The following is a 26,096-nucleotide window of genomic DNA, read 5'->3' on the forward strand; positions in this document are numbered from 1 at the left end:
GTCTTTAAATAGGGGCACTTCAGTACACTTAGCACTAAGGAGATGTCATGTTTGTGGGGACATGGCACAGTCCTTTACTCACCCACCTCTGAGGAAAACAACCACATGGGATTATTCTTAAGTGGGAAGGGCCTTGTTCGTCTCATGTTGGGTAGGATCCACCAGGTAGTGAGACGGCACAACATTTACTCTGTGCTGTTACCAGAGGTGGGTTCAAAGTAAGTCGGTGGAACAGGAAAAGGAAACAGGGGTGAACCACGAAAATGGAAAGGATGCTATTCACTTTGGGGATGGGGTGGTTTTTCAAAAAAACTCCCCACCAGTCTTTTCGAACTGAAGAAGCCACTTGGATGAGTGGTGAAACGCATCACACATTTTCAGAACCGCTCGTCCCTTACGGGGGTGCGGTGGCGCAGTGGGTTGGACCGCAGTCCTACTCTCCGGTGGGTCTGGGGTTCGAGTCCCGCTTGGGGTGCCTTGTGACGGACTGGCGTCCCGTCCTGGGTGCGTCCCCTTCCCCCTCCGGCCTTACGCCCTGTGTTGCCGGGTAGGCTCCGGTTCCCCGTGACCCCGTACGGGACAAGCGGTTCTGAGTGGTGAAACGTTTTCAAGAAAACTCATGTAAATCCAATTACTTTTGTTTTAGCTTCGTTTCTAGATACTCCTCCGTTCTACTTCCTCCAGAGAGTGCAGCTTTACTCTCAGGGCAGAGCCGGTCCTCCTCATCAGTGTATTCAGCCTGACGGCTTCGCCTGTAGAAATGCCATTGGTCCAGCATACAACTACATAGAGGACCGCAGTCCTACAGTAGACTGGTAAAACATCTGGTAGAACATCTGCAACAGTGACCTATGGTCTCCAAATGTTCTTAGCCTGCTCAGAAAGTTAAGGCAACTGTGTACACAGCCTCGGTGTTGGTTGACCATTCGAGCTGTTGTCCAAGCAGGTAGCTGTATATTCCCACCACCTCTACTTCACCTCCATTCATGATCCTTGAAAACAGCAGGTTAGGGTCTCCTGAAGTCCATCATCATCACAAATGATGGACAACTAAGGAATTTACTGTCTGTCTGGTGATAGAGAATAACTTTACACCTCACTGGAAAGGTGTAGAGTCAGTTTCAGGAATAAGAGGAAAATTGGTCAGTGTTGAATGAACAGGGTTCTTCAGTGGTCTGCTTTCTGAAGGTAACTGTGAAATTGTATGTTTCCAGTGGAAAACGGCATGAAAGGGTTCCACTCCCCAAAACACTCTCCAAAGCTGCTATTTACAGCTTGCAGGATTGCAGGTTCCACAGCGATGCCATTATTCCTTGCATATTTGGCGAGAAAAAAACAGCAAAAAATATTTAGTTCCAAGTTTTATAAAGTTTTATTTTGTAATTATTGTTATTATTAGTCACTATTTTCAGTCCATTATTCCCAGATTAATATAGATGTGCATATACTGTGCATTTAGATGAATATTCTTCAGATGTCCTGTTGCTTGTTTTCATTTTGCTGTTGGAATACACAGTTTGAAGTGATATTTTATCCATCTTTATGCCACTCCCACCATTTTGCATCGCTGGTCCACTGATAATGACGTCATTTCCTACTTTATTACCTAACTGTGTACACGTCGCGATTTCCACTGCGTACGGGAACGCCGATGAAAGCTTTCTGCCGAAACACAAACGTCCGTAAAAAACACGTAAGTATTTCAGGTAGCCAGCGTTCGCTCTCCCATCAACAAAACGTGCTGCTTGTTCAGGACTGGACCTCGTAGGTTCCTCAGCAAAGAGCGAGAGCATAGCGGTGGAGAAAACGGCCAAAAACCGGTCGGCGGGTAGCGACAGAGCATGGGATCCCCGGCTAATTAAGAGATCATTGTGTGTCCGTCTTTCTTCGTCCCCCTTCAAAATAGGCAGGGAAGACGACGGAGAACAAGGCCGTTTTTGTGATTTGTGTCGTAAACAGTGAATCCGACTGGAGCTCGGGTGTGTATGGAGGCATTAGGAAAAGATAGCGAGGTAATTAGCGATCAAACATGAAAGCTTTCTCGACGAAGAGGAGCCGGAGGGGGTTGGGGTGGTGGGGGGGGGGGGGGCTGTATCACTCATTAAGGCATTGCTCGGTGGGGGAACCGGGTACACCTCTGTCCTCCTCACCTTCACCCACCCATCGCACACAACAGAAAAATATAATAGCCGGTAGAGTGTCTTCCAGAATCCAGCAACAACAGGGAGTAGTTTTCTTAACTCTCCGTGCGCACTCACACTCACACTCTCACTCACACACACACACACACACACACACACACACACACACACTCTCACTCTCACAGACACACACACACACAAAGTACCGGGTTTAATTACAAAGGAGTGCCAGTGAAAAGACAGCAGATGCTGAAAATGAAGAGATTATTTAAATGACTGCATGAGGACAGGCAGGAGGAGGGATGTGGGGGTCGCTGGTGGGGGATGCTGGGGGGGGGGACTGCCATATAAAGGGAGCAAGAAGAGAACCAGAGGTTGCAGGCCTTTTGAAATTAATTAGCAGCTCCCCCCCACCCCCCACTTTTTTTTTTTTTACGCCACTGTCATTGTTGATATTTTTGTCCCTTTGGAAAGAAAAAAAAAAACATTAGTAAGTGTTCATGAGCAAGGAGGCACCAGTTGACGGATCGAAGGGAGCGCAGAAAGGGCCCTTTGTTTGTTTAAATGATTGGCCGGCATAGAGCTGCGCGCTCATTAGAGCACTTCAAACAGCGCCCTCCATAATTAGAGAACTTCACATGAATCGCGGTAAGCGGCACCCAAGAGCGCCCCCCCCCTGCCCCCGACTCGATCCCATACCCAGCCTACGCTCTCCGGAGACGTCGGCCTGATCCGGAGCCCAGCGTTCCCAGGACTTGAAGCTCCGTCCTGTCGCTGTCCCGGCAGTTGAAGTTCCGGACACAGAAACCAGAGCAAACCACGGCCGTTAAAATTATTCTAATTTATTAAGCGGATGCTTTTCTCCTTTCCTCCAAACTGATTTATGACATTAAGCTACTTGGAATTATTTTCCTGTTTGTGCAGCTGGGTAGTTTTTACCGGAGCAGTTCACGGTAAGTACCTTGCTCTCAGGTACTACAGTAGGATGTGGGATTTGAACCTGGATCCTTTGGCCGCACGGCGACGACTCCACTACGCCGCCTGCTGCCCACTAAAAGCTTTCAGTGGGAATTAAACGCCGCATGATCTATGTTCCATTTTCCCCTCGAGCAGCGTCTCTTAAATAAGGATAAAAAATAAATAAACTCACTAAGGCAAAAGATGAAGTCTAAACTGCACCACTAATATTAGTCTTTGCCTTGAGCGAGAAACTGAGCCTGTTCATCTGATGTAAAAACTATGGGATTAGATGTGTTTTACATGATGTGTAGACATTCACAAAGGGCAGACACCACAGGAATTCTTAAGCTTCTCAGTGGCACCGATTGCCATGCTTGGTGACATGTTGAGCAATGAGTCGCAGCTTTTATCTGGCCAAAAAAAGATTGTTGTGTAAGCAGCGAAATCGGGGAAAGTTGCCCATGATGCCAAAATACAGGATCCCGTTATCCTGGCGCAGCAATGAAGCCATTTTTTTTTTTTTTTAAAAAACAATTTTACCCCCATGGGTGGTGCCCCCGGTTCCCCCACAGCTCCGAGTCCTCTCCATCTGCATCAAAGTTCTGGAGGTCCTTACTAGAAAGAATCTGATCTGTCCTCAACCTGCTCCCCCCACTCCTACTACCCCCCCTCCACTCCATCAATTACTGCCTCATTAAAGGCTTTGCAGCGAGACCCACTCTGGGCGCAGAGTGACTAGCCAGCTTTGATCGGCACGTCATCCCAAAATCACTTTCCCCTTCTCGGCGACAACACAGAGCTGTTGGAGAGGCAGCTCTTCCGAGTTAATAGTTAATGGGCTTTTCCAGCCTCCTCCTTTCACTGCGGTTAATGCGGAGGCACCAGAACGTGGCGAGAGCACGGCAAGTCGCTGCCCCTCCTCCGGCCTGCCAGAAAGAAGCTTTAGCTGGAAAGGCGCGATACCACCATTCTGCCGAGAGAGGGTGCGCGCTTGACCGATAGACCAGCGACAAAAGGAAGGAGAGATGTGAGAGAAAACAAGAGCAAAAGGGAGGCAATCATCACCACGTGGAGGGGTTGAGAGCTTGGTGATCTGGGCACTTATCAGATATTCATATTCACAAATTCCATCATAAATCCTATGGATTCCTAAATCGTAACCAGTGTTAAGATTACCTGTAGAGAACCTCAACACCAGCTCTATGACCTGGTCCCCCACCATACTGCATACTCGACCCTCAGCGTTACCCAAATGAGACGGAAGAATATTTTGTGCATGTTCGTGTTTCGGGATAATATCGCATGCTCACATGTATTTCGAAACATAACCGTGTTTCATAAACGAGGTCATTCTTCATTTTTGATATGGAGTGTATTTCACACAGCTCTTGTGACTGACGATAATTAACCAATGTACTGTAATACAGTATTACGATTAAAACATAGAAAACCCCCATTTCACAAGTACTGTCCTTTGCACTGATTTTCATGTTCCAGTCCAAAAGAAAGAAGCATTTAGACCCACAGCGTTCGTTGAGCACAACACCCAAACACTTGTTCCGGAAATAACCTCCATCCCTTTGACATACAGCGCGTTTCGGTTTGCGTGTTTGCTCGCGTGTTTACATGTGTATGCCGACGTGCGCAAACAAGGGTGCCCAGCCCCGCTAACAGTCTTCCATTCCAAATAAAAGCCGCCACTGATCTCCATTTCCCTCGCAACTTCAAAGCAATCTAAACATAATTATTATTGTTATTATTTAAATATTTTTTCTTTATTGTAACCCTCAGGACGGCGGTAATTTATTCAGCACGGCTATACATTGGTATAACTAATCCGCCCTAAAATGTATTTCTCTGTGAGCTTCTACCTCATTTTATGAGCAGAAAATAATTTTGAGAAGTGATTGTTGGTGGAGGGACCATACAGTGTGCCATTATACAATGGCCCTGGGCCACAGATCTAATTATAACACCAATATCATTTGATACGTGCAGCTGCTTAGAATTTAAATGATATGCTTTTTCTCCCCTCCTGTCAGTAAGTAATGTCACGTCTGTGGGAATAAAAACTATCTCTCATTCACCTCTACGACAGAAACGTTTGCTTCATCAAAAGGGAACCGTTTTAAACACTGCTGTTTTCTTCCTTTGGAGGCGTTTGAGAAACTTTAAAAAAAAAAAAAAAAAAAAAAATGTGTGGAGAAATACCATTTAAATTCAAATGGAAGCTCCAAGACATTTTTTTTTTCTTAGTTCTTTCCCTTTTTTCTCAGCTTTTGTCTCTCCCAGCTGAAATTAAAGGCATGAATTCTGTGCGCGATCAACTGGCCCGGGTTTGAACTGGTTTGAACTGGCAAAGAACAATTACTTCCACTCCATTAGTGGCCCACTGTTGAAACCCATTCTCATGCATATGGCATAAATCTTTGCACATTCCGCACTTGTTGTCCGAGGTTCACCGCCATCGCGCTCCACAAACTGCGGCAGAAATTTACGCCTCGGAAAGCACCTGCGACGATCTTGGCCATGACTTCTAAGAGGAGGAGCATAGGGGGAGAGACAGGGAGAGGGGAAAGGGGGACCCCTAAAAGGAAGGTGATGGACTGTCCCACATCTGGCAGCCCTGCTCGTCTCTCAATAGCAGCGGACTACGACAGCTCTACTACGCTTCACTGCACATAAAGGACGGATGCGCATTGGAAACCTGGATGTGGCCGCATAAATCAGCACCGCCTTGTCCAGGTTCCCACACAAACACACACAATGGCTCCATTGGACATTCTCCCTGAGGACTTGGGAGGGAGTGTCGCATTGGTGTGCGTCTCTTGCTCAGTCATGGGCATCTCCCATCGCTGTCGGAGCCAGGCTGGACCGGCTGGACAATCTGTTGAAATTCCGCAACATACCTGCACCCCAAACTATAAACACCCAAAGTTAGGTCCACCAAGGCTCCTCTATGAGCAGCCTGACGAAGGGAATCTCCAGGAGCCTATGTTCTTCAGCAGCAGCTTCAGATGGATGGATGGACGGTCGGACGGACGCATCGATTCTGTCCCTGTCTGTCACGCCAGGCCCCAGTCGGCACCATTCCACTAAGATGCACGGAGAGAGAGACACCTTCACTTGCTACACTGCTGTGTCCCATGCAAGACTGACCCCTACTTGGCCACCACACAACTCTGTCACCTTCTGGTTCCCAGCATGACACCCAGAGACCAAGAATGTTGCCTCAAACAGAACACCCTGGAGGGCGTTGCCATCGCACACAGTTGGGTTGATTTTAACACCCTTTACATTTTCCATATCCTTTATTATGTAAGTTTCTTAGGAAATGCTGGACAGGCAGTCATGTGTGTAAAATTAAAACATCACAAAGACCAAACACGACCGGGCTACGTCAACTCACTGGGTAATCCCAAGAAATGACAAGTTTCCAAGAGTCAAAGCTTATCGGTAAATATAGGCCTTTTCAGGTCCAAATTCTCCCTCGCTCTCTATTATAAAAACAAACAAACAAACAAACACGCGCACGTACACACACACACACAGACACACACAGGGCTCATTGAGGAGGAATGGCTTTGCTGCGGATGACTCCTGGGGTAAGCCAACTGGCACCCACTCAAGGGAATTTTTCGGGCTGAATTGCTGCCATTAATCACAATCTAGGGCAAAACTGTGGCATCATGTGCATGTGGTGTGTGGCATTCAGAGGGTGGGTGTGTGTGTGGAGGGAGTGTGAGAACGCAGCAGAGAGGAGATGGAGAAGGAGGGAAAGACAAGGGGAACGAGACGGTACAGACACACAGGCGAACGGAGTCCCTCCCAGCGCAGGCGGATGAAACGCGCAGAGCTCAGGATTAGGGCTCGGAGAGAGGCGCGCAGCCTCGACACAGCCGACAAACACCGCAGACACGTTGCGCTCCATTTCGGAAGGAGCGACCCCATTACATCAATCACCAGGGGGCTGTGCAGACACAGAGGGTGAAGGGCCTCTTTAATGTTTCAACAAAACCACATGTCTTCCAGGAATCCTGAAAAAATCACGCTGCTCCACAAATACAAGAAAGGCAAAGCAGCTGAGATGGAATCCATAACTGTAGGAATTAAATGCGACTGTGGAAAAGGCATGAAGAGAAGTCTGAGGTGGAGGAGACGCTGCTGTAGGAGGGGGGACTATGAGGGCTGGGGACAGGTGAGGGACGAGAGGGAGGTCCTGCGGACCCCTCTGAGGCCACGAGCGGAAACAAGCGCAGGAAGCAAGGAAGCAAATCTCCACTGTTCTCTTCTTTCCTTATGGAAGCGTGGTTTCGTGGTGGGTCTAAACCCTCGCACCCGGCCAGTGCCGACAGCTGGCGGTGGAGCTGCTGCCGTATTCTGGCCACCAGGGAAATCAGTGCTCCCAAAGATCCCAGGCCCCACGCCCCCCAACCTGGCTAATCCATGTTAATTCATGCTAATGCATGCCCCCCCCAATGTCCTCAACTCCATCCCACTCAAGATGAATTCACACTCATACATGCGTCCACACACACACACACACACACACACACACACACACACACACACACACACACACACACACACACACACACAAATGCACGAAAACCCTATCAACGATACATGGACATCCACGGACATACAAACACAATCAGATCAACAATCACACACACACACACACACACAGCATGTGTCCAGGCCAGTCCCAGTGTCCACACTCAGTGGGGAGTAAGAAAAATGAGAAACGAAGGAAGAAATATAATGAAACAAGAAGATGAATAGAGATCGCATCACTGCTTCTCCTCATACACCCTGGACCAGCTCCCACATCCAGCTGCAACCAAAAAAAAAAAAAAAAAAAAAAAAAAAAAAATCAGTGCTCAGACTAAGTCTAATGAGAGAAAAAACAAGTATACGTACTTCACTGAGTAACTCACAAGATTTAGCGGTTGCAACTTGTTTGGACGAGTTTTTGCGGCGATAATGTGCACGTTTCCTCCATAAAATGCAGTGAATTTAGGCCTTGCAATGATTGTGGGGGGGGGGGGGGGGTCCAATCATTCCAATGTATCATACCTAAGATTTTTTTTTTTTTAAATCATTTTGACACAATAGCAATTCTTTTTTTTTTTTTTTTTTTTTTTTACAGTGAACAAAACAGTTCAGCAAAACATTACTAATGAAATGTATATTTATTGTCATCGACTAACAATGCACTGCATTGTAATGTAATAATGCAAGTAAATCACTTTGATGACTGAATTAGTGATTTTTTTTTTATCAATTTGCATTCCACTCTGCCAATATTTTACATTTTGAAAAAATAAAAAAATAAAAAAAAAAAACAATTATGAAACTTCAAATATATTTTAAAAATAATATTGTGAAGCACTGGACCGTCCCATCACTTGAATATCATTTCATGAGCAGATGAACTGCGGAGTTTTAGTTTCTGCGACAGCGTCACGGCGACGCGGTCAAAGCCTAGCCGAGCTTGGAAGAACGCTCCGAACGTGGGACTGCAAGAGCGCGGTCCACAAACAGCTGTCGCTCCGTTTGTGAGAACAAGCCCCCTAAAAGGGGGCCACTTTAATCTCTTTGTGTTGCGCACTGGACCCCGGATTACCTGGGTTAATTAGGATTAGCATTCGCTCTTCCTCCGTACAATGCTCTTGTGTTCCCCCGCGGACTGCCGTCCCGTCCCGGGGGAATACTCGCAGGCCGGCCTGCTTTACCACACGGACCGTCTGGGCTGTTGTAACCCGGTAAGCCCCATTCAGCCAGCGACTTGGCTTTCATCAAAGCACATTGACCACTTCATTACAGCCCTTTCGCGCATTCCAAACATACTACTCCTTTTTCCTCCCTTTAATTGCATTGCCTCCTTTCCCCTCTCCGTCTAAAACGCACACGGCCGCATGCTTCGCTCTAACAGTTCTTATTTTTGCATCCGGCTACGTCGAGCACGACGTCACAAAGTTATGCCTTCTGCTCGTGTAGGTTTTTTTTTTTTTTTTTTTTTTTTTAAATCGGATTCCTTCATGTGCAAGAGGAAAGCCACGCACCGGACACACTAACGCGAACAGAGATGCAGCAAATAACGGACATGCGGTCTTTTTCTCTCACTTTGAAATACGCTGATCTGTATGAACAGGACAAGGAAAAAGGAAAAACACAGTAACAGCAAAGACCCCGAGTCGGGAAACACTCGGCCTATAGTTTCTTTACATGATGGGCGCATGGTTGCCACGCGGCCCATGAATCACCAACAAAACGACAAGGAACATTTATAAGGCTTCCCCGTGCGGCGGCTCGACCACACTGACAGTTATGGAATTTAACGGCACTCATAAAACCACCGGTCCTATGCGCTCCACTTCAGGCCACGTATTATCGCCGGTCATTTCTCTGCCATTTCGCATCGGAGACTATCTCATACGTCGTTTAAGCAAAGCGACCATAAAGCGACGTTGTCACGTAAGTCACGAGGGCCACGGTTTAATGGATTGCATTGTCTATATTGGCCACAGCTGTGATCACCGAGGATTCGTATCCGAGATCCCGAACTGAACAGTAATTACACATCTAATTGGGTCTTAACCAGGGGAGGAGATTTGATGAGATTCACAGAAATAAATTTGTATCAAACATAGGCGGCGGACCATGCTGGGCTTCCAACTCGTGCAGCTCATCTCCTGGGTGATCGTGGAATTCCGTGTCAGCTACTCTATCAAATGTTCTTCGAATTCTATTCCAGGTCCACGCAGCTTGATCAGTAATGTGATATACAATACACTATGCGACCAATCACTGGTTCTCACATTCTTCATCGAGAAGCTCAAAAGTACAAAACCAAGGCATTAGAACCCATACGCTGGGTGACACGCTTCTTTATTTTGACTAAGTAAGAGGCACCCGTTGGCGAAGAAGAAACCTTCACGCAGACCTCTCTGACACCACAGCAGTGTGTTTTTCTCCATGTGTGGGTTTCCTCCGGGCCAGAGTGTTGCGTTTGTATTGAGGAAACGTGCCCGGGCGGTTCACTGGTTGAGGTGGCTTCATCGGGGGGCCAAATCCAAGGTCACAGCCACTCGCCCATGGGCTGTGGGTGTGAGGGGGATGGAAAGGTGGTTAAAAAGCAGAAGCTGAAGGGTGGGAGGGGCGTTTTGCCTGAGTGCACCCACAGAGGTTACTGCTTCCCATCCCCCAAGGCACCGTCCTTCCTGACCTCTGACCTGACCATCTTTGAGTCAATAAAGAGAGACGGGGAGGGGGCGGGAAGAAAAAAAAGAGAAGCGTGGAAGGAAAATTGACAAAAGGGGGCCCCAGACAGCAAGTCAGTCGGTCACTCTGGACAGAAAAGCATCCTGGTCATCCTCACAAAGAACGGAGAGCCAGCAGCCTTCTGTCCCCTATTCCCAGCCACTCGACAGGGACTTCTACACAATTCAGTTCAACGGTCACGTCATGAGACCGATTGCGTGTCCTCTCCGATTCAGACGGCATGATCCCGTTGCTCTACCCTGCCAGTGTCCCGTTCCATGGAGGGAGAGCGGCACAAACCAGTGTTCTGGAAACAAGCGCAGCGGTCACCGGGCTCCTCCCGAGCGGAGAAACAGAGGCCATGCAAACACTTGCAGGGGAACACGGATGAGCAAAGACAGAGCATAGAAAGGCACGCAATGAAAACCAAAGGGGCCTTTTTCAGAAGCTTCCTACACTAGGGAACTGGGGTGTGAATGAATGTGCGAAGCACAAAGTCAGGTAAAGAGTAAGATAGCGTTTCATAGTTTTAGCATAAAAAAATTGAAACGCTACACATTTACATTTGCATTTATTTATTTAGCAGACGGGGGGTGCGGTGGCGCAGTGGGTTGGACCGGGTCCTGCTCTCCGGTGGGTCTGGGGTTCGAGTGCCGCTTGGGGTGCCTTGTGGCGGACTGGTGTCCCGTCCTGGGTGTGTCCCTTACGCCCTGTGTTACCAGGTAGGCTCCGCTACCCCGTATGGGACAAGTGGTTCAGAAAGTGTGTGTGTGTGTGTGTGTGTGTGTGTGTGTGTGTGTGTGTATTTAGCAGACACTTTTCTCCAAAGCATCTTTCAATGAACTCTATGTAGTGTTATGAGCCCACACACCTTATTCACCAAGGTGACTTACACTGCTAGATACACTACTTACACTGGGCCACTCATCCATACCTCAACACTGCTGGTGCACTGCAAAAAAATGGGATTAGAAGGTGCAAACTCTGGTGTTCTTCCTAGCAACATTCTTGCAAAACTGAAAACGCACAAAGGCTGGAGGAGAAAGGCAAATTGAAACACACAGCGACACGCAGACATGGGGGCACGTGATCCTGACAGCAGACAATGAGCTTGTCAGACACACAAACACAAACAGAGGGGGCAATAAAAGAATGCCCCAGACTGCAGGCACCAAGAATTTAAACAGTGTCCCGCCCCTGTCTCACCTTTGACCTTTCTGCTACCCTGCCCCCAATGACCTCCAACCTCTATTACTCAGGAATTTCCCCGATGAGCCCTAAAAATCCCTCACGGAAGAGCCGTCCGTTTCTTCTTTCACTTGCATGTTTGAGGAAGGCCGGGGTGGTCCGGAGACATCCGGACCCAGGCCGAATTAATTAGCAGCCCCACCCCCTCGGAGCCACTAAGAAACACCTCCCATGACCTCCCAAGTAACACCCGCCAACCCCAATACCTCATTGCGGGCGAGAATCCAGCGTAGGGGGTATCTACCAACCCTTACTGCTACCAGACATCCATGGTCAAGGTCAAAGGACTGAGCAGAACAAGGAGGCAACAATCTAACGGCTCATCCTCCACTTCTCTGCCCCCTCGTGTTTTAGCTTCAGCTCGTTTTTGTAGATGAATAACTCAGAACAACCATTATGCATTGATGACAAAACTTTTGTGGAAAAATCATTTAACGTGAAAGGGGTACTGAACCGGTACAACAATATATAAAAGAAAATATGAGCAGAGCTCAAAAAGAAGATGTTCGAAAGGAATCAATCTTTTTTTTTTCTAACAGCTTCACGTCACACTTTCTGACTGGCAGCCTGCTTGCCCACCGCATCTACCATTTACATTCAGCTCCTCGCCTCTCGTATGGAACTTATTAGCCTTAGAAAGAGCGGGAGGAAGCGAGAGCAAAAGGAAGCATTGAGCGACTGGGGGGAGTCGGGGCTGGGGGTGGGGGGTGGATCGAGGCTACTTCATAGGGCCTTACTTAAGTTACTTAGCCTTGTTCTACAAACTGGTTGCTTCCTTGATATCTTGAGCGAGAGCAACATATTCCCTGTTTAAAGACCGCAGATGCAGTAAATGAGACCTCATCAACTATAAGGACACCTGTGTGAGCAGAAGCTTAGGAAAGGTTTTATGCAATAATCTTAATGTCAAACTACAGGCCTTCTTCAGTGTAAACTGCCAGGGTGGCTCTCCACAAAACCACAAATTTGCTGGCTCCCCCCAAAAAATCTGTAATTTACGCTCTACGGGCCAAATTAAGCGACGTGTTCTTCATTTAGCGTGCTTGACAAAGCCTTTTTTTGCCATCAAAAGCTGATTCACAGAAGCTGATTTTACAGAATAAATACCAGTATTAAAATGTGCCGAAAGGTGTCGTCTTCTAGCATCCTACAGCCCACTGATCTATTTGAGAGTGAGACATGGGGCCATGTGGTGATCATGGCTACAACAAATGGGCTGCAAGCATCCAACAGAAACTCGGCATGTTACATTTCAGATACAAATAAGGACACCAAAAATCCATAATGTTTAGAATAATTAGTGCATAAAGAATAGGATAAATCTACAAAAGCGCACAAAAATCATGCGCCAGCAATATACTACAATTTTGAAATGGACACACCGATGGACAGACAGAGACAGAGATAAAGATACATAGAGAAGGCACAGACATTCCAAAAATAAACCTAAATATTTTGATTGATTTGACAAAATCTTGAGTCATTTCTGTCAAAGGAACAACAAGGAAAAATTAAAACCTCTCAGAAGGACAAACAATGACAGCAGAATAAATGTTAGTCTGTCACAGCCTGAGGAACACTGACTGACAACTAAAATAAATAAATTAATTAAATGTCACTATTGCTCTTGTCCCAGTTATACTTTTGTGTTAATTTTAGCAAATTTCATTTCAAATATTCAGTGTGCTTTCTCAAACATTCATAAAGAACTAAATATTACAAAGTCCATACGCAAATGCTGGATGTTGACACACTTTGAAAATATTTACTTTACGTGTTTTATAGCAAATGAGTTCTGTGAAAAGCTCCTGGATTCATTTAAATTATTAATTTTTAAATTAAGCTCTGTTTAATTTCTACTGCTTTTCATCCTGAAGCATGTACTGCTCCTTTTTTTTAAATTTTTTTTTTTTAAATGTTCATTCATTTCGCAGCACAAGAGAACTTGTCACACAAATGAAGCATCTGTGAGTGTGAATTTGAGAAGAGAATGAGACGGAGAGAAAGATCATGTCCCCCAAACTGCTGCCTCCACTTTGTATCCAATTAAAAGGGATTCAAACCCTAGGTAGTCACAACAGCGCTTCACACACATTGCACCATTTCCACTATGACCCCCCCCAAGCAATCAAAGGCAGTGAGACAGACAAGGAGGATGGATCTCTGGCTCACTGCTTGGGGGAATGGTGGGGGGTGGGTGTCACGGGGGGTGGCGGGGGTCCTGGCCCGTTGCGGTCATTGCTGCTGCTGGCTCGTTGCCAAATATTCATTTCACACATGAAGAAAAGAAGAACCTCCGTTTCGGAAATGCATCGTCTTTTACAGCTACGACTGCACCTACACCAAAACGCCCCTTGTGTTTATGTCACTCCGAAAAGGCATTAAAGAGAAATGCGAGGCTTATGACATGTGAACGCTGCACCATTTCTGAATGCAATACATGAGCATATCGGTTTCCAAAAAAAATGGTGGCGACCTTTCAATGATCTATGCGCTGCAATTAAATACCCATCAGACACACATCTCTGTGGTATGTTTCTCTAAATTACCCCGACTCCTTCCAGGGTTAAGTGTACGTCAGCTCTGGTAGATGCTGAGTCCGACTCGGAGCACATAAGCGCAGGAAAAAAATAAAGAGTTGGACCCTTTGGCCTTCACCAGTTTCACTCGTGTGAGATAAGACAGTATGACTTTAAGGCCAAATAAATTTAGACATAAGGAATTTGATACAGCGAGGGCTCCTTCAGACACATTTGTATCAAGAGAAAAAAAATCAAAACATACAGAACAACAGGAGAAATGGTGAAACAGGTCTACAATTCTGAAGAAGCTGCTATGAATAAATAATGAACAATACCTGCAATCAGAGTACAGTTACATACAGGGATGTGTGAGAGTAATATATTTATATAATATGGGCACGAGGTTAGAAACAGAAGCAAAATTAAACCTAAATAGGTGTAGTTGTTAAATTAATTTGCAGCTAGATTTGTTATCTCAATGTCCACTCAAGGTTGGATATAGATTATCATCTATTCTTCACGGGTTATTATGTAACGTATGATTATTATGTATGCTTCATAACCAACAGTTCTCGAGGTAAAATCAGTTTTTGTAACTTTTTTTTTTTTTATTTTTAGCTATTATTAATCTCATACTTGTTCAAGGCAACATACAACGGTAGGTTTTTAAACTAAGCTCCTTAAAAGTATTTACAAAATTACACAGCAGGATCAGGGATTCAAAGCCTTCGGGTTTGAGGGAACAGCTCTAAGCACGATGCTGGTCTCGAGGAGCCCTGCCAAGCGCTCAGGCAGAAAGGGTAAAGTAAGTAAGGGGAAATTATATTGTAAGGGATGGTACTGGACCTTCGTGTACAGCGGTGCACTGAGTTATACCGCATGGACAAAGGCAACATCCCACTGCAGTCTCAGGTGAAGGTCCCAACAGCTTCCCCTGAGCACCAATAGAGAACATCCACCAGACTGTAAATGTGTTCCAATGGCCTGAAAGTGCATCATTTTATTTCGGTTTTCACCAATATGTAACTTTTATTTTATTCTCAAAAAATATATAGATAAAACCCCTAAATACGTTTTTGATGAATAAAATAAAATAAAAGAAAACACGCAGTCTGTTTATGCAATGGACTTGTATTTTTCTCTGAAAAACACACCACTTTGGAAAAAAAGCATCTCCTAAACAAATAAATGTAAATGTAAACGCAGTATACCATGGGACAGCTACTGGGAAAGTTCACTCGCAAGCTTACAACACCATTTGTAAGAGGCCACATACCAGCAGATCCCACTTGCAGCTGGGAGATTTTCTCCACGGGTGAATTAAGCAACAGAGCGGGATGCTGGGAACTGATTGTACACCAACATTTCCTGGTAGGCAGGTAGGGTGTCACTGAGACCAGGGAAAAGGAAAAAAGAAAAAAAAAAAAAAACACACCACAATTACCAGTAAAAACCAGCTGCGATCAATGAAATGTGTACAATCAGTATAACGGGACTCCTTTTACAACATCCCTAGAACGTTAAAATGCAATAGCGAAATCTGACACAAATTCGATTAATACAGTAATATGACACTGCTAATTTCTGCAAATGTGTAATATTCTTCTGAGATTCTCTATACCGAAAAGGTATTTGTAAAAATTATTGACAGCTCATATTAAGTTCAAAGAGGTGTCTTATCTAATCCAGATGCAAGGACGACAACCGACCCAAGATAAGTTGGGCTTTGTGCATAATTGAGCAGAATTACAGGACAGCAGGTCTTCGATGCCTCTCTTTTGTCATTATTTTTCTTAAGATGTACTGGGTAACTGGTTGGCACTTCTGGATCAAAGCTCTGAGCTATTTATTATAACTGTATGCAGGATTTCAGCAAACAAAAAGAGTGCAATCAAAGAACGTGATGCTTAATAATAGTCAGCCTGAAGACAAAGTGTGTGTGTGTGTGTGTGTGTGTGGGACCAAATGATGTCAGCTGCCAGTTAAGAACCCAGTGCAAAGAGAGACGAATGCAGACAGTCTTGTTCTCAGAGATAAGTGAACAAGTTGATGTCATTTTGCAGGATAAAAAGGAAATTAAAGATGAAAACAGAACGTGCTGGACATGAATGTGAGAGGAAAGAAAATGGCACGATACCGCCGATCACTGAAATGTGCTTTTTTCTGCTGCCCTTTCCTCAAGAAAGTATAGAAGAGCTCCTCAGTACCTCATTTGCACTGCCGATAGGCATGATGAACTCACTTTATTATTGCCATCATTTACTCTTATTCACCTGTTACCTATGACTATTCAATATATTATTTATTGCACTGTGGCATGATATATTTGGCTTTTTTTTTTTTTTTTTTTTTTACACACATGAACTGCATGCTGTGGAAAGTACATTCATTCATTTAGTTGACACTTTTCACCAAAACAACCCACAATGTTAAGATACATGCAGTTATTCATCCGTTCAGACAGCAATGCATTTTTAGTGGCGCAATGTAAGGTAAGTACCTTGCTCAAGGGTACTACAGCTGGAGGTAAGAGTTGAACCTGTGACCTTGGGGACTAAAGGCAGTAGCACTAACCACGGTATCACCAGCTTCACTATATGGAAGTTATATAAAGAAGGCACCTCAGTAACCTGGTAAAATGCCACTTACTGGAATCGGAGGCTAAAAGACCCCGGATGACATCGAGTAAAAGCAGGTAAGGAAGCGCCAGGCTCTATGTAAGGTGGAAGAGAGATACGCAGAGACACATAAGGTGCACGAAACACATGGGCACATGAACGTCAATGTGTGTGAGCGTCAGTGATGGATAACACCTGGTAAAATTTCACAGGACCAGTAATAAACATTTTTCGGGTTTATTGCGTCTCATCGCCGAGTCTCCGAAGAACCGCAAACAGTCTACGACAAGATCAGTTCCAACAGGCTGTGCTGAAGAAAACTGGATTAAATCATCCTTCCTTGGTAGAGCTGACAGGAAACACAATATAAGTTTGGGCAGGGTCTTGGTATTTTTTATGACAACACAGCACTAATCTTAGTTTGGTCCGAAATGTAACATGTTTAATTTGTGTAACTATGTGTAAAACATTAATAGCTAAAAAGACTATAATTGAGTAATTATGCTAGAATGCAATACGGTACATAGCAAATAACTGAATTTTAGAGAAATTTCACAGGGAAAATAATAAACATTCTTAGGCTTTATTCTGCCAGTCCAAGAGACCATGCTGAACAAAATTGTATTAATCCATCCTTCCATTGGTAGAACATTAACAAATAAAAAAAAAAAAAAAAAAGAGACTAAAATTGACTTATCAGGGTAAAATGGAATAGAGTAAATATCAAAACTGGGAATTTTGACCACAGGTGGTATAACAGTTATCCTGGAAAGCAGTATATAGGAGCATGCTCTAAGACGAGTGTTATGAAACCAAAAAAACGACCAAAATCAGAGAGGAAAAAATAGGACGCAATGACTTTACTAAATGCATAGTGTAAATAGCAGTGTAAAAAATATTAACAGAATCAACGTGCCATAAAAATGAGTGTAAAGGAAAGTCAGCTTGGGCCCCACCGGTGTCTAAAAACAGAGTACAGCAGCCGCAGAAATGAACTTTTTCGTTTAGCGATTACACAGTTTTTTTTTTTTTGCGCTCTACTCAGCATCCTTTGTGGTCTTTAGTATTTCATTTACACATTAACAACATTTTCCAGCCACTGTTCAGGTGTCAAATCTCCAGCCGTGACTAACCGCGAACTAACTGCGCAAACATCCACGTCCATTACGGTCCATTACAGTCCGCAGTGCTGTTTTTGTGCCGTTTTCCATCTTTGGACAGACGCCCGTCAGAATGCCGTCTCCGCAGCGGTCTGCTGAAGAAAGCCAGAACGTGGACGACACGTAATCACGTCATTATGACCACGTCTCCCGTGGTTCGACTATGCTGGCAGGACTGAGAAAGAACTAGGGCAGGAGCACACATTACGGTGCGCATGGGAGTGCTTTGAAGACAGCGAAGATTTGTGGGGGGGAGTTGGGGGGGGGGGGGGGGCGGTGCTGGGTTTGCGTCTAGCTGGCCCTCCTGCAGACACCTTAACGTGCCCCCCATGGGGAACAGGTCTCCGCGTCATGTCTTTCAGGTTCAGGGACAGATTCCCCCTCCGGTGCTCGGCAGCAAACAGGACCCAGCAATCAGGGGAAGAACTCTTCCCTTTTCGGAGCCTTTGTCTCACAACGCGACGACGCTTTACCGACCCGTCGGCGACACACCGCCCTACAAGAGGGACGCCGAAGCGACGAACTTAACTCGAGCGTGCGGCCCGCGACCAGATGCAACGCGTGCGATCGCGGCCGCGCGAGAACCTCTCCGGCTTCACCTCTCCTGACACGCTTAAGATGCGCAGTCGACGGTGTCAACAGCGAGGCTTCCCGTCAGCCTCGGCCCATTAATCCCGGGCCGGGGCAGCCGTGGGGCAGCGCTGAGCTCGGTGCTCTTAATTAGGGCTCTCCCTCCCTCCCTCCCTCCCTCCCTCCTCCGTCTCTCCTCTCGCGCGCCTGTTTCCTAACCCCAGTGCACTCCTCCGCCATTGTGACAGCGCCTTGATCTGCACGGTCCCGTCATTGAGCTCAGTGACAGTGGGAAGTGTCAAACACATCTTCAAAGGCTCATAATGAACTCACGGGAGGCTGCGGGAACGGGAGGGGGTTACAAGGCCAACAAAGGAGGCCGGAGAGATGGACAGGCTAAGCCGGGCTTTTGGTGGGGGGGGTGTTGGGGGATAGGCAGAGATGTAAGGGGAAAGTGGAGAGGACGCCAACTGAGATCCCCCCCCCACAACCCCCAAGCCTGTTTGAGGAATATCCCCTCGCCCCTCCCACTTTCTGCCCCCTCCCACTCCTCCCACCATGCAAAGCGACCTGCAAACCGCCTTTGAAGATTATATGTCAACATGACCTCGCCGCTCCGCGCCATGAGCTGCGACGCACAGCGCCCGGCGAACGACGGGCGTCTTGTTTTGTACGTAATGTTTTTAAATGTTCTCTTTCAGAAAACAGGAAGTGGCGACAGGAGATAAAACATGTACAGCACAGATCACGCTTCATCGGGATGGTGGGGCGGGGGGGTGGAGAGGAAAGCGATCTTGCCGTGTTAAATTTCTTAGTATAAATGTTTAACTGAACGGTCTAACCTGAGACAGCAGCCTTTCAGGCATGTTTCTTCAGTAACAGCACAAGCCAGTCTTTCTTGGGGAAACTTCCAGTTAATAAAAGAAATCAGGAGGTTGTTTGTTATTAAATCATTTATATTACATCTGTTCACTTATCTGATGCTTTTCTCCAAAGCGACTTAGAATTATTTACCCGTTTATGCAGCTGGGCAATTTTACTGGAGCAATTCAGAATAAGTACCTTGCTCAAGGGCGCTACAGATGTAGGTGAGATCTGAAGCTGCAATTTTTGAGCCCAAAAGGTAGCAGCTCGAACCATTATGCTACCAGTTGTCCCTTAATGTTTTGTCCTTTATGCAAAAAAAAAAAAAAAAAAAGTTAATTTTTTTTTTCCCCATTTACTGTTCCTTTGAAGGAGAAGTGCATTTCTGAGCAAAATTCTCATCCACCAGGATAATAGAATGATACAAAATTCTCTGAAACATTAGGCAAACCAATCCAGCATTATTTATTACATCAGCGTTCATGTTGGTGTTTTTCATGACTTCACGCTTCCCCTACTGCTCCCATGTTTGAGCAAAAGACAGTACTTGAGTCTATCTTTTCAAGGCTACACCTCCCAGGTCTAAGACAGCCTCCCCAACCCCACCCCAAAAACGTGTAGCTCAACAAAGCATCGTTTCCAATGAACACTCCAGAATTAGACAAAAGCCCATTTTTCCCACCGATCCTAAAAGCTATTTTGTGATGCACGCTTTTTATGATGAGCCGCTTGGTGACGGTGCCGGGCCAAAAGAAAGGCTGCAACGTCGGTAAACAGCCGTTACCCCAAAATCTTCACCCCCCCCCCCCAACAGGGGTGCATAGTTCCACTCTTGCTATTCATTGAAATGATAAAAAGCTTCCTGAGCTCAAGCTAATGAGCAACTCCAAGGAGAAGAAGGGTTGGGGGGGGGGGTTGAGGAGTGAGAGGGGAGAGGAAAGCCATCAAAGAGATAACATTTACGAAAATAAGTGTTTCCTGGAAGGGCCCGGGCGATTGAGAGAGCCAACAGGGGAGCCGCGTCGCACCAGCTCCCGACCGCGCGCTCACACAGACGACTGACAGGCAAAGAAGAACGGCGATTTATGGGTAGGGGTGGGTGTGGGTGTGGGGGTGCACTTAAGAGCCTTCACTAATCGCGCCCCCCTTTCGCACGACATTCTCGGATGTCCGCAATAGTGCAAATTACCTTAAAGTACAAATTGAGCATGAGCACCAACGGTGACAAATACATTGAGCCGAGAAAGACCCCAAAAGAGCCTTTGATCCTTAGGAGCCTAAAGAAGATCTACATTTCAACATCACTTAAGGGGGGAAAAAAAGAGATCCCCCCCCCCCCCCCCCCCCCCCTTCTCCTTTTCCCTTCCAAAATGCCCCTCTTATTTGTCGGCCTTAAAAGAATGAAAGGGGAGCTGAGATTGTTGGAAAGGCTCTCATATGCTAAAGTACTGTGGCCTGACGCTGGCCATTAGGCTGCCGCTCAGCAGCGAGCCCAGGGTGACGTCCGCACAACGCCGGCACCGCAGCATCCGGGCCCCTCCTTCCCCTCTAGACCCACTGTATGCAGGGCATCAGAGCATCTTCTCAAAGTGACAGGAGCAGCAAGTAGTAAATGGGGCTTTGTGACTCAAAAGGTGCTGCTTTAAATGTCAAAAAAGACCCTGCTGTTTCACCCTTGGGCCAGGAAGCATTACTGCGGCAAATATGTCAAAATTATGTCAAGAGCAGTGTTCAACTGTATGAAAGTCTAACAAGAGCCTAGAACAAAACAAAAATATTTAAGCATTTGTTGCATTTACACGTAATTTACAAAATTATTATCTCAATTTCTGCTTTTCAGAGAGCAAATCCTGAGACTCACGATCCTTTTTTTTTTTCCAAAAAAGCAGCAGTCCATAAGAGTGAGCGATTGTGTGTGTGTCCATAAACATGTTAACAGCAATTTGCATGGGCGTGGATGTGTGTATTGGTACATGTGTATTGGGTGTTCATGGAGGTAAGCTCTCCCTTTAACACAAAAACGTGCATTCTCACTCTTGCCTTTGCTGTGTGTCACTCATCAGCACATCACTTGTTCACCGCAGGAGAGGTGTGAGCAAGGTTTCTGGAGTGGCAGTACCACATTGCACGTTCCGTTTCAACAAGTGCCATTCAGTCCTTAAATCCAACAATTTAATTTTATTTTATTCATTCAATTAGCCCAGTCTTTTGTTCAAGGCGATTCACTATCATTTACCCACTGAACCTGGCTTCAGCACAATGGGGTGAAAATCAAGTTCAAACCTCATCAAAGGCTCCTCCATGGGAAAAAAAAAAAAGCCAAATAACCTTTGACAAAAACTATGAAATTCTGGGGAAAAAAATCTCACTTCCCTTTAAAGAAGAACTATAGATTTTCCTTCCAAGTCTCACTGATGCTTTTCTCCAAAGCGACTTACAATGTTAAGGTCACAATTATTACATGCTTACAATCATTTACATAGCTGGGTAATTGTACTGGAGCAATTTAGGATAAGTACCTTGCTCAAGGGTACTACAACCACAGGTGGGGATCAAACCTGCCACCTTTAGATCCAAAGGCAATAACTCAACTCACTACACTACCAGCTATCCCTGAGGAGCCCCCTACTTTCAGATAAGAAGACCCAAGGTGTTCTTTCCACAGGCTTCCACGTGTGGATCTGACTAGTCCACCAGCGCTGCTGGTGCCACTTGAGAGCTCAGAGGATGGTGGTAAATTGACGGTGGGACCACGTCTTAAAGAAACAGAGAAAAAGGCATAAATGAACATAAGCAAGACCTGCAGAAATCCCTCAGTCCATATCTTCTCTTCATGCCCTTGAGGCAGATGCCTCGCTGTTTCCCGATGCAAATTACTGAGTCATTAGGGCAGGGCCAATGTACCCGCGCTCAGCCTCATCACTCAACATTGCCATCAATTAGGTGAGTCGGCATCAGTTCGCAAAATAAACACTCCGTATCCCCTCCCCCAGCTGAATCAGGAGAGAGAGGACCACAGGTCTCATCAGCCACCAGTGCTATGAAAGACTTTGTGCAAATCCTTAAAAGAGAGCAAACTGATGTGTCCTTGGCCCAGGGGCCAGAGATGAGCAGGACACAACGTTGCCTACTGGCCACTGGAAACCTTCGAATCGCCCAGTCGATGGATGTCACACGTGCAGTGATCATCAGTATTTCTGTCTCTGGGCAAGGGGGCAGGAATCACTGGCTGCTGGACAGTGGGATTCGGCGAAACAGACCAAGTGACCACGACCATGGACCAAGCCTCAGTTTGACTGAAAAAAAGGTATTTCTTACATTTACATTTATTCATCTAGCTAATGCTTTTCTCCAAAGCGACTTACAATGTTAAGGTCACAATTATTGCTTAACAACCAAAGTGCAAATCAACAGCTAATTTTGTTTATCTCCGAGTTCCCCATCAAGTGAAACGCAATCTGAATGTTAACGGAGTCAAAAATGATGTGATGCCACTGAGAGATGCACAAGAAAAACAATACCCCCGTTGTTCTGACTGCTTCTGCTAATTTCATTCATTTTCATTAATGATTCCCAGCGCATCCTTTCCATCTTTGTCCAAACTATTTCTAGATGAAAGATCCAACCGATTGTCCACGGGCATCAATGACCAATTGCTCTCCAGGCACAATTTTCTGCACGAATTTTTAATTCCACCCTATTTGAACAGAACTCATATTTCATGCAGTAGGAAGATTAACGCTCCCCCCAATGTAAAATCTGAAAGGTGCTATAAATGTTACGGTAGCCTGACCTTTAGAGATGGCATCCCTGGGGGAAGCTCTAAAAGGTTTGTGTGCCTGACCGCAGAGCTGCACATAGCAGACGGTCACCAAGTTACCACTGAATGCAACACCACCGCTGCACCGGGGGCAGGGGAAGCCATGAGTGGCGTGTGAATAAAATTAAATTAAACATGTCAATCAGAGGAACCGTTTTCCGCTTGCTGTTAAGAAACCTGTGGAGACAGACAGAGTACAGGGCAGCGGAAAGTCCGTACTATAGAGTGATGCCGCCTCCATTGACAACAGCTGAGCAACAGGAAGACACACAACCGTCAGGTCTGACCTACACAATACAGTAAAACCCACACGCTACTTGCCACCTCTTAGCTTGGGTGTTTAGCGATGCTGCGGTTGAGTACGTGCGGCCGAGGGCGAGTTTGCGAGCTGAAGTGTTTGAGAGGACCTGCAGTGACAAATTACACACTTGCGCGGTGTCCTTGCATTCAGCCACAGAATCAATAGCCAAAGCTGCGTGCGGCCACTCAGCTGGTAGATTAGAAAAGCCGAGGTCAGAATGACGTTCCGCTTATAGCCGGCTGGCAATTCTGAGCTTTGCACCGAGCTTCAAACTCAAGTGCAGAGATTCACACTTCATAATGACATTCACACTGACCTTTACCCCAAAGCTTCTCATTAGCTTTATATTGATGCTTCATTCCAACTTTTACGCCGCAGCTTCACGCCGAACTTCAACCTGAAGCTCGGCTGACGAGCGCGCGCACGTCAGGATTTTCTCCGCGCTCCGACTTGGGCATCGCCTTGGTTACGGGGGCTCAACAGCGGTCAGTGCCCGGGGGTTTCTGTTCTCTGTGACGCACCATGTCACTTCTGACCAACGTCAAGAGCAACATATTCCAATCTCTGTCACTTTTCAGTCCACATATTCATTAATGGCAATACTTGTTTTCCATCAGAGTCCCCCAGGGCTGGACCATCACTGCTGCCCAAGTCCCTACCACACACACCGAGTTTTGCATTAGTGCACACTTTGGCACCTTCTGTGTTCCTGAATGCCAGGCAGCAGGACCTGAACACCTACAAACATCAGTTGGATACGCCGGCTGTCAACCCCTCTTCTTAGCACCAGTTCCCGTCCTTATGGGAATTCAGTTATATGTTCAGGAATATATCGGTAAGTATTAGAATGGGTCACATGTGCATGGAATAGGCTGCAAGGCAAGGAACGAAGCCAAGAACTGAGTAAAGCACAGTATCGCGGCAAAGTTGTCGTTCTCTTCCCATCTTACGGAGATGGTCAACGTTAATCATTAAAATGACAGGTGGGATGACGGGAGTTCGGGATGCAGATGGATAGGCAGCATTTACACAAAGACTGCGGGGGAGAGAGCGATAGATGTCTTTCAGTTGCAGTAGTGCCAATGGATATGATGATGAACGTTTCCTGGCCAACTTCAGAAAGAAGGGCAAGATTCCAAGGAGCGCAAAGGGCAGAGAGAAACAACGTCACCATGTTTCTCCTTCAACACTTCAGAGCTGCGCAAAGGAATCATGCGGACAGAATTCCCGAGAGAAAGCCATTCCCAGTGAAGGGCCAACGGCAACACTCTGAGCTTGTGTTGAATGTGACAAAGGCAGTTTCAGAAAGCACAGCATGCAGGGGATTACAATGGTGTGTTTGAAAGAGTGCTCAGATTTCCGTTCCACACATGGGATCACTACCACTCTAATCAAAACAAGCATGGGCGCCATTCGGTCGAACATGCTTCTATAATTTGGTTCAAGCAAGAATAATTTGCAGTAATTTTGCACATTCCTTCCTGGCCATAAATTGTGCCGTTCAGCTCTTCCGGCAGCCATCACAAACCCCCTTTAGCCAGCAATGTCCATTGACATGCTTAAGCAAATGCATCTGAGAGCGGACCTGTGGGTCAGAGGTCTACGGCTCAGCTAATCAAGCTTAGACTCACGAGTGGAATTTGAATTACGGCAATTACAACCTAGGAAAAGATAAACGGGGAAACTGACAGAGCGACCGAAAACGTCAAAATCTGAAGGAAGTGGGAAAGTTATACTGCGCCATGTTGTCCCCCACATTAATGACAAGTTTGAACACAGAGAAAGAAAACTAGGGGGGACTTCGGAGGAATGAAGGAAACGTCAACGTCAAGGAGATGTTAAGGTTGTAGCTTCAGAAAATGGCTCGGTCAGCTCAGAAGGACTGAGGGTATGACACTTACTGGCAGCCTGTACTCGTGCCTTGCGGCTCAAGAGCAGGCCAAAGGCATTCTGGGCCACGCATTCGTAGTCTCCCTCGTCAGAGGAACCGTCCGACTTGGTCCTCTGGAAGTGGCCTATCAGCAGGGAGCCGTTGGGAAGCATGGTATAGCTGTGGTCCTCTGGTAGAGGCTTGCCGTTCCTCCTCCACTGCGTGGTGATAGGTGGGACGCCATCCACCTGGCAGGGCAGCATTAGCGGCTGCTCCTGAACGGCAATGATGTCACTGGGCTCCAGAGTGAATGACAGCTCAGCTCCAGAAGTCAAACCTAGAGACATCAAAACACACGTGGATCATTTGTTAACGTTCTTGTAACTTGAATTCAAATGCTCGGGTCCCCAAGCTAAATTCCCATTAAGAAACACACACACACACACACACACAGAAATCATTTTAACTTTTCATTGTTATTGTCACAAACCCCACTGTCCTCCATGGTGACAACCAACAGAAAGCGAACCCTCCAAGAACGGACCTGGACCAATACCATCTTGTAGATAGTCCTGTTCCCTCCTTCCACCCCCTACTCCACACTCTATCACTTACAATTGCACGCTACACAGTGTAAATAAACACCTACACTTGGATCCACCTGCGTGTGCACCCCGTCACAGTCGTCTACAGTACATCCATGTGTTCACAGAGCCTGACAAGTTGCATTATACCCCTGCAAAAAATAATTCTGTG

The 26,096-nt window shown here is 46.2% G+C and overlaps 1 protein-coding gene across 1 annotated transcript in view; it reads right to left on the reverse strand.

Annotated features, from left to right (window-relative positions):
• Nucleotides 1-26,096, reverse strand: part of LOC108940899 (immunoglobulin superfamily DCC subclass member 3-like) — a 54,186-nt gene that overhangs the window by 21,817 nt on the left and 6,273 nt on the right. Inside the window, exon 2 of the mRNA XM_029256370.1 lies at nt 25,372-25,677. Coding sequence (XP_029112203.1) covers nt 25,372-25,677 — 306 coding nt within the window. The remainder of the gene's footprint in view (nt 1-25,371; nt 25,678-26,096) is intronic.

The sequence above is a fragment of the Scleropages formosus genome, chromosome 11 (assembly GCF_900964775.1).
Source record: "Scleropages formosus chromosome 11, fSclFor1.1, whole genome shotgun sequence".
Taxonomy (NCBI): domain Eukaryota; kingdom Metazoa; phylum Chordata; class Actinopteri; order Osteoglossiformes; family Osteoglossidae; genus Scleropages; species Scleropages formosus.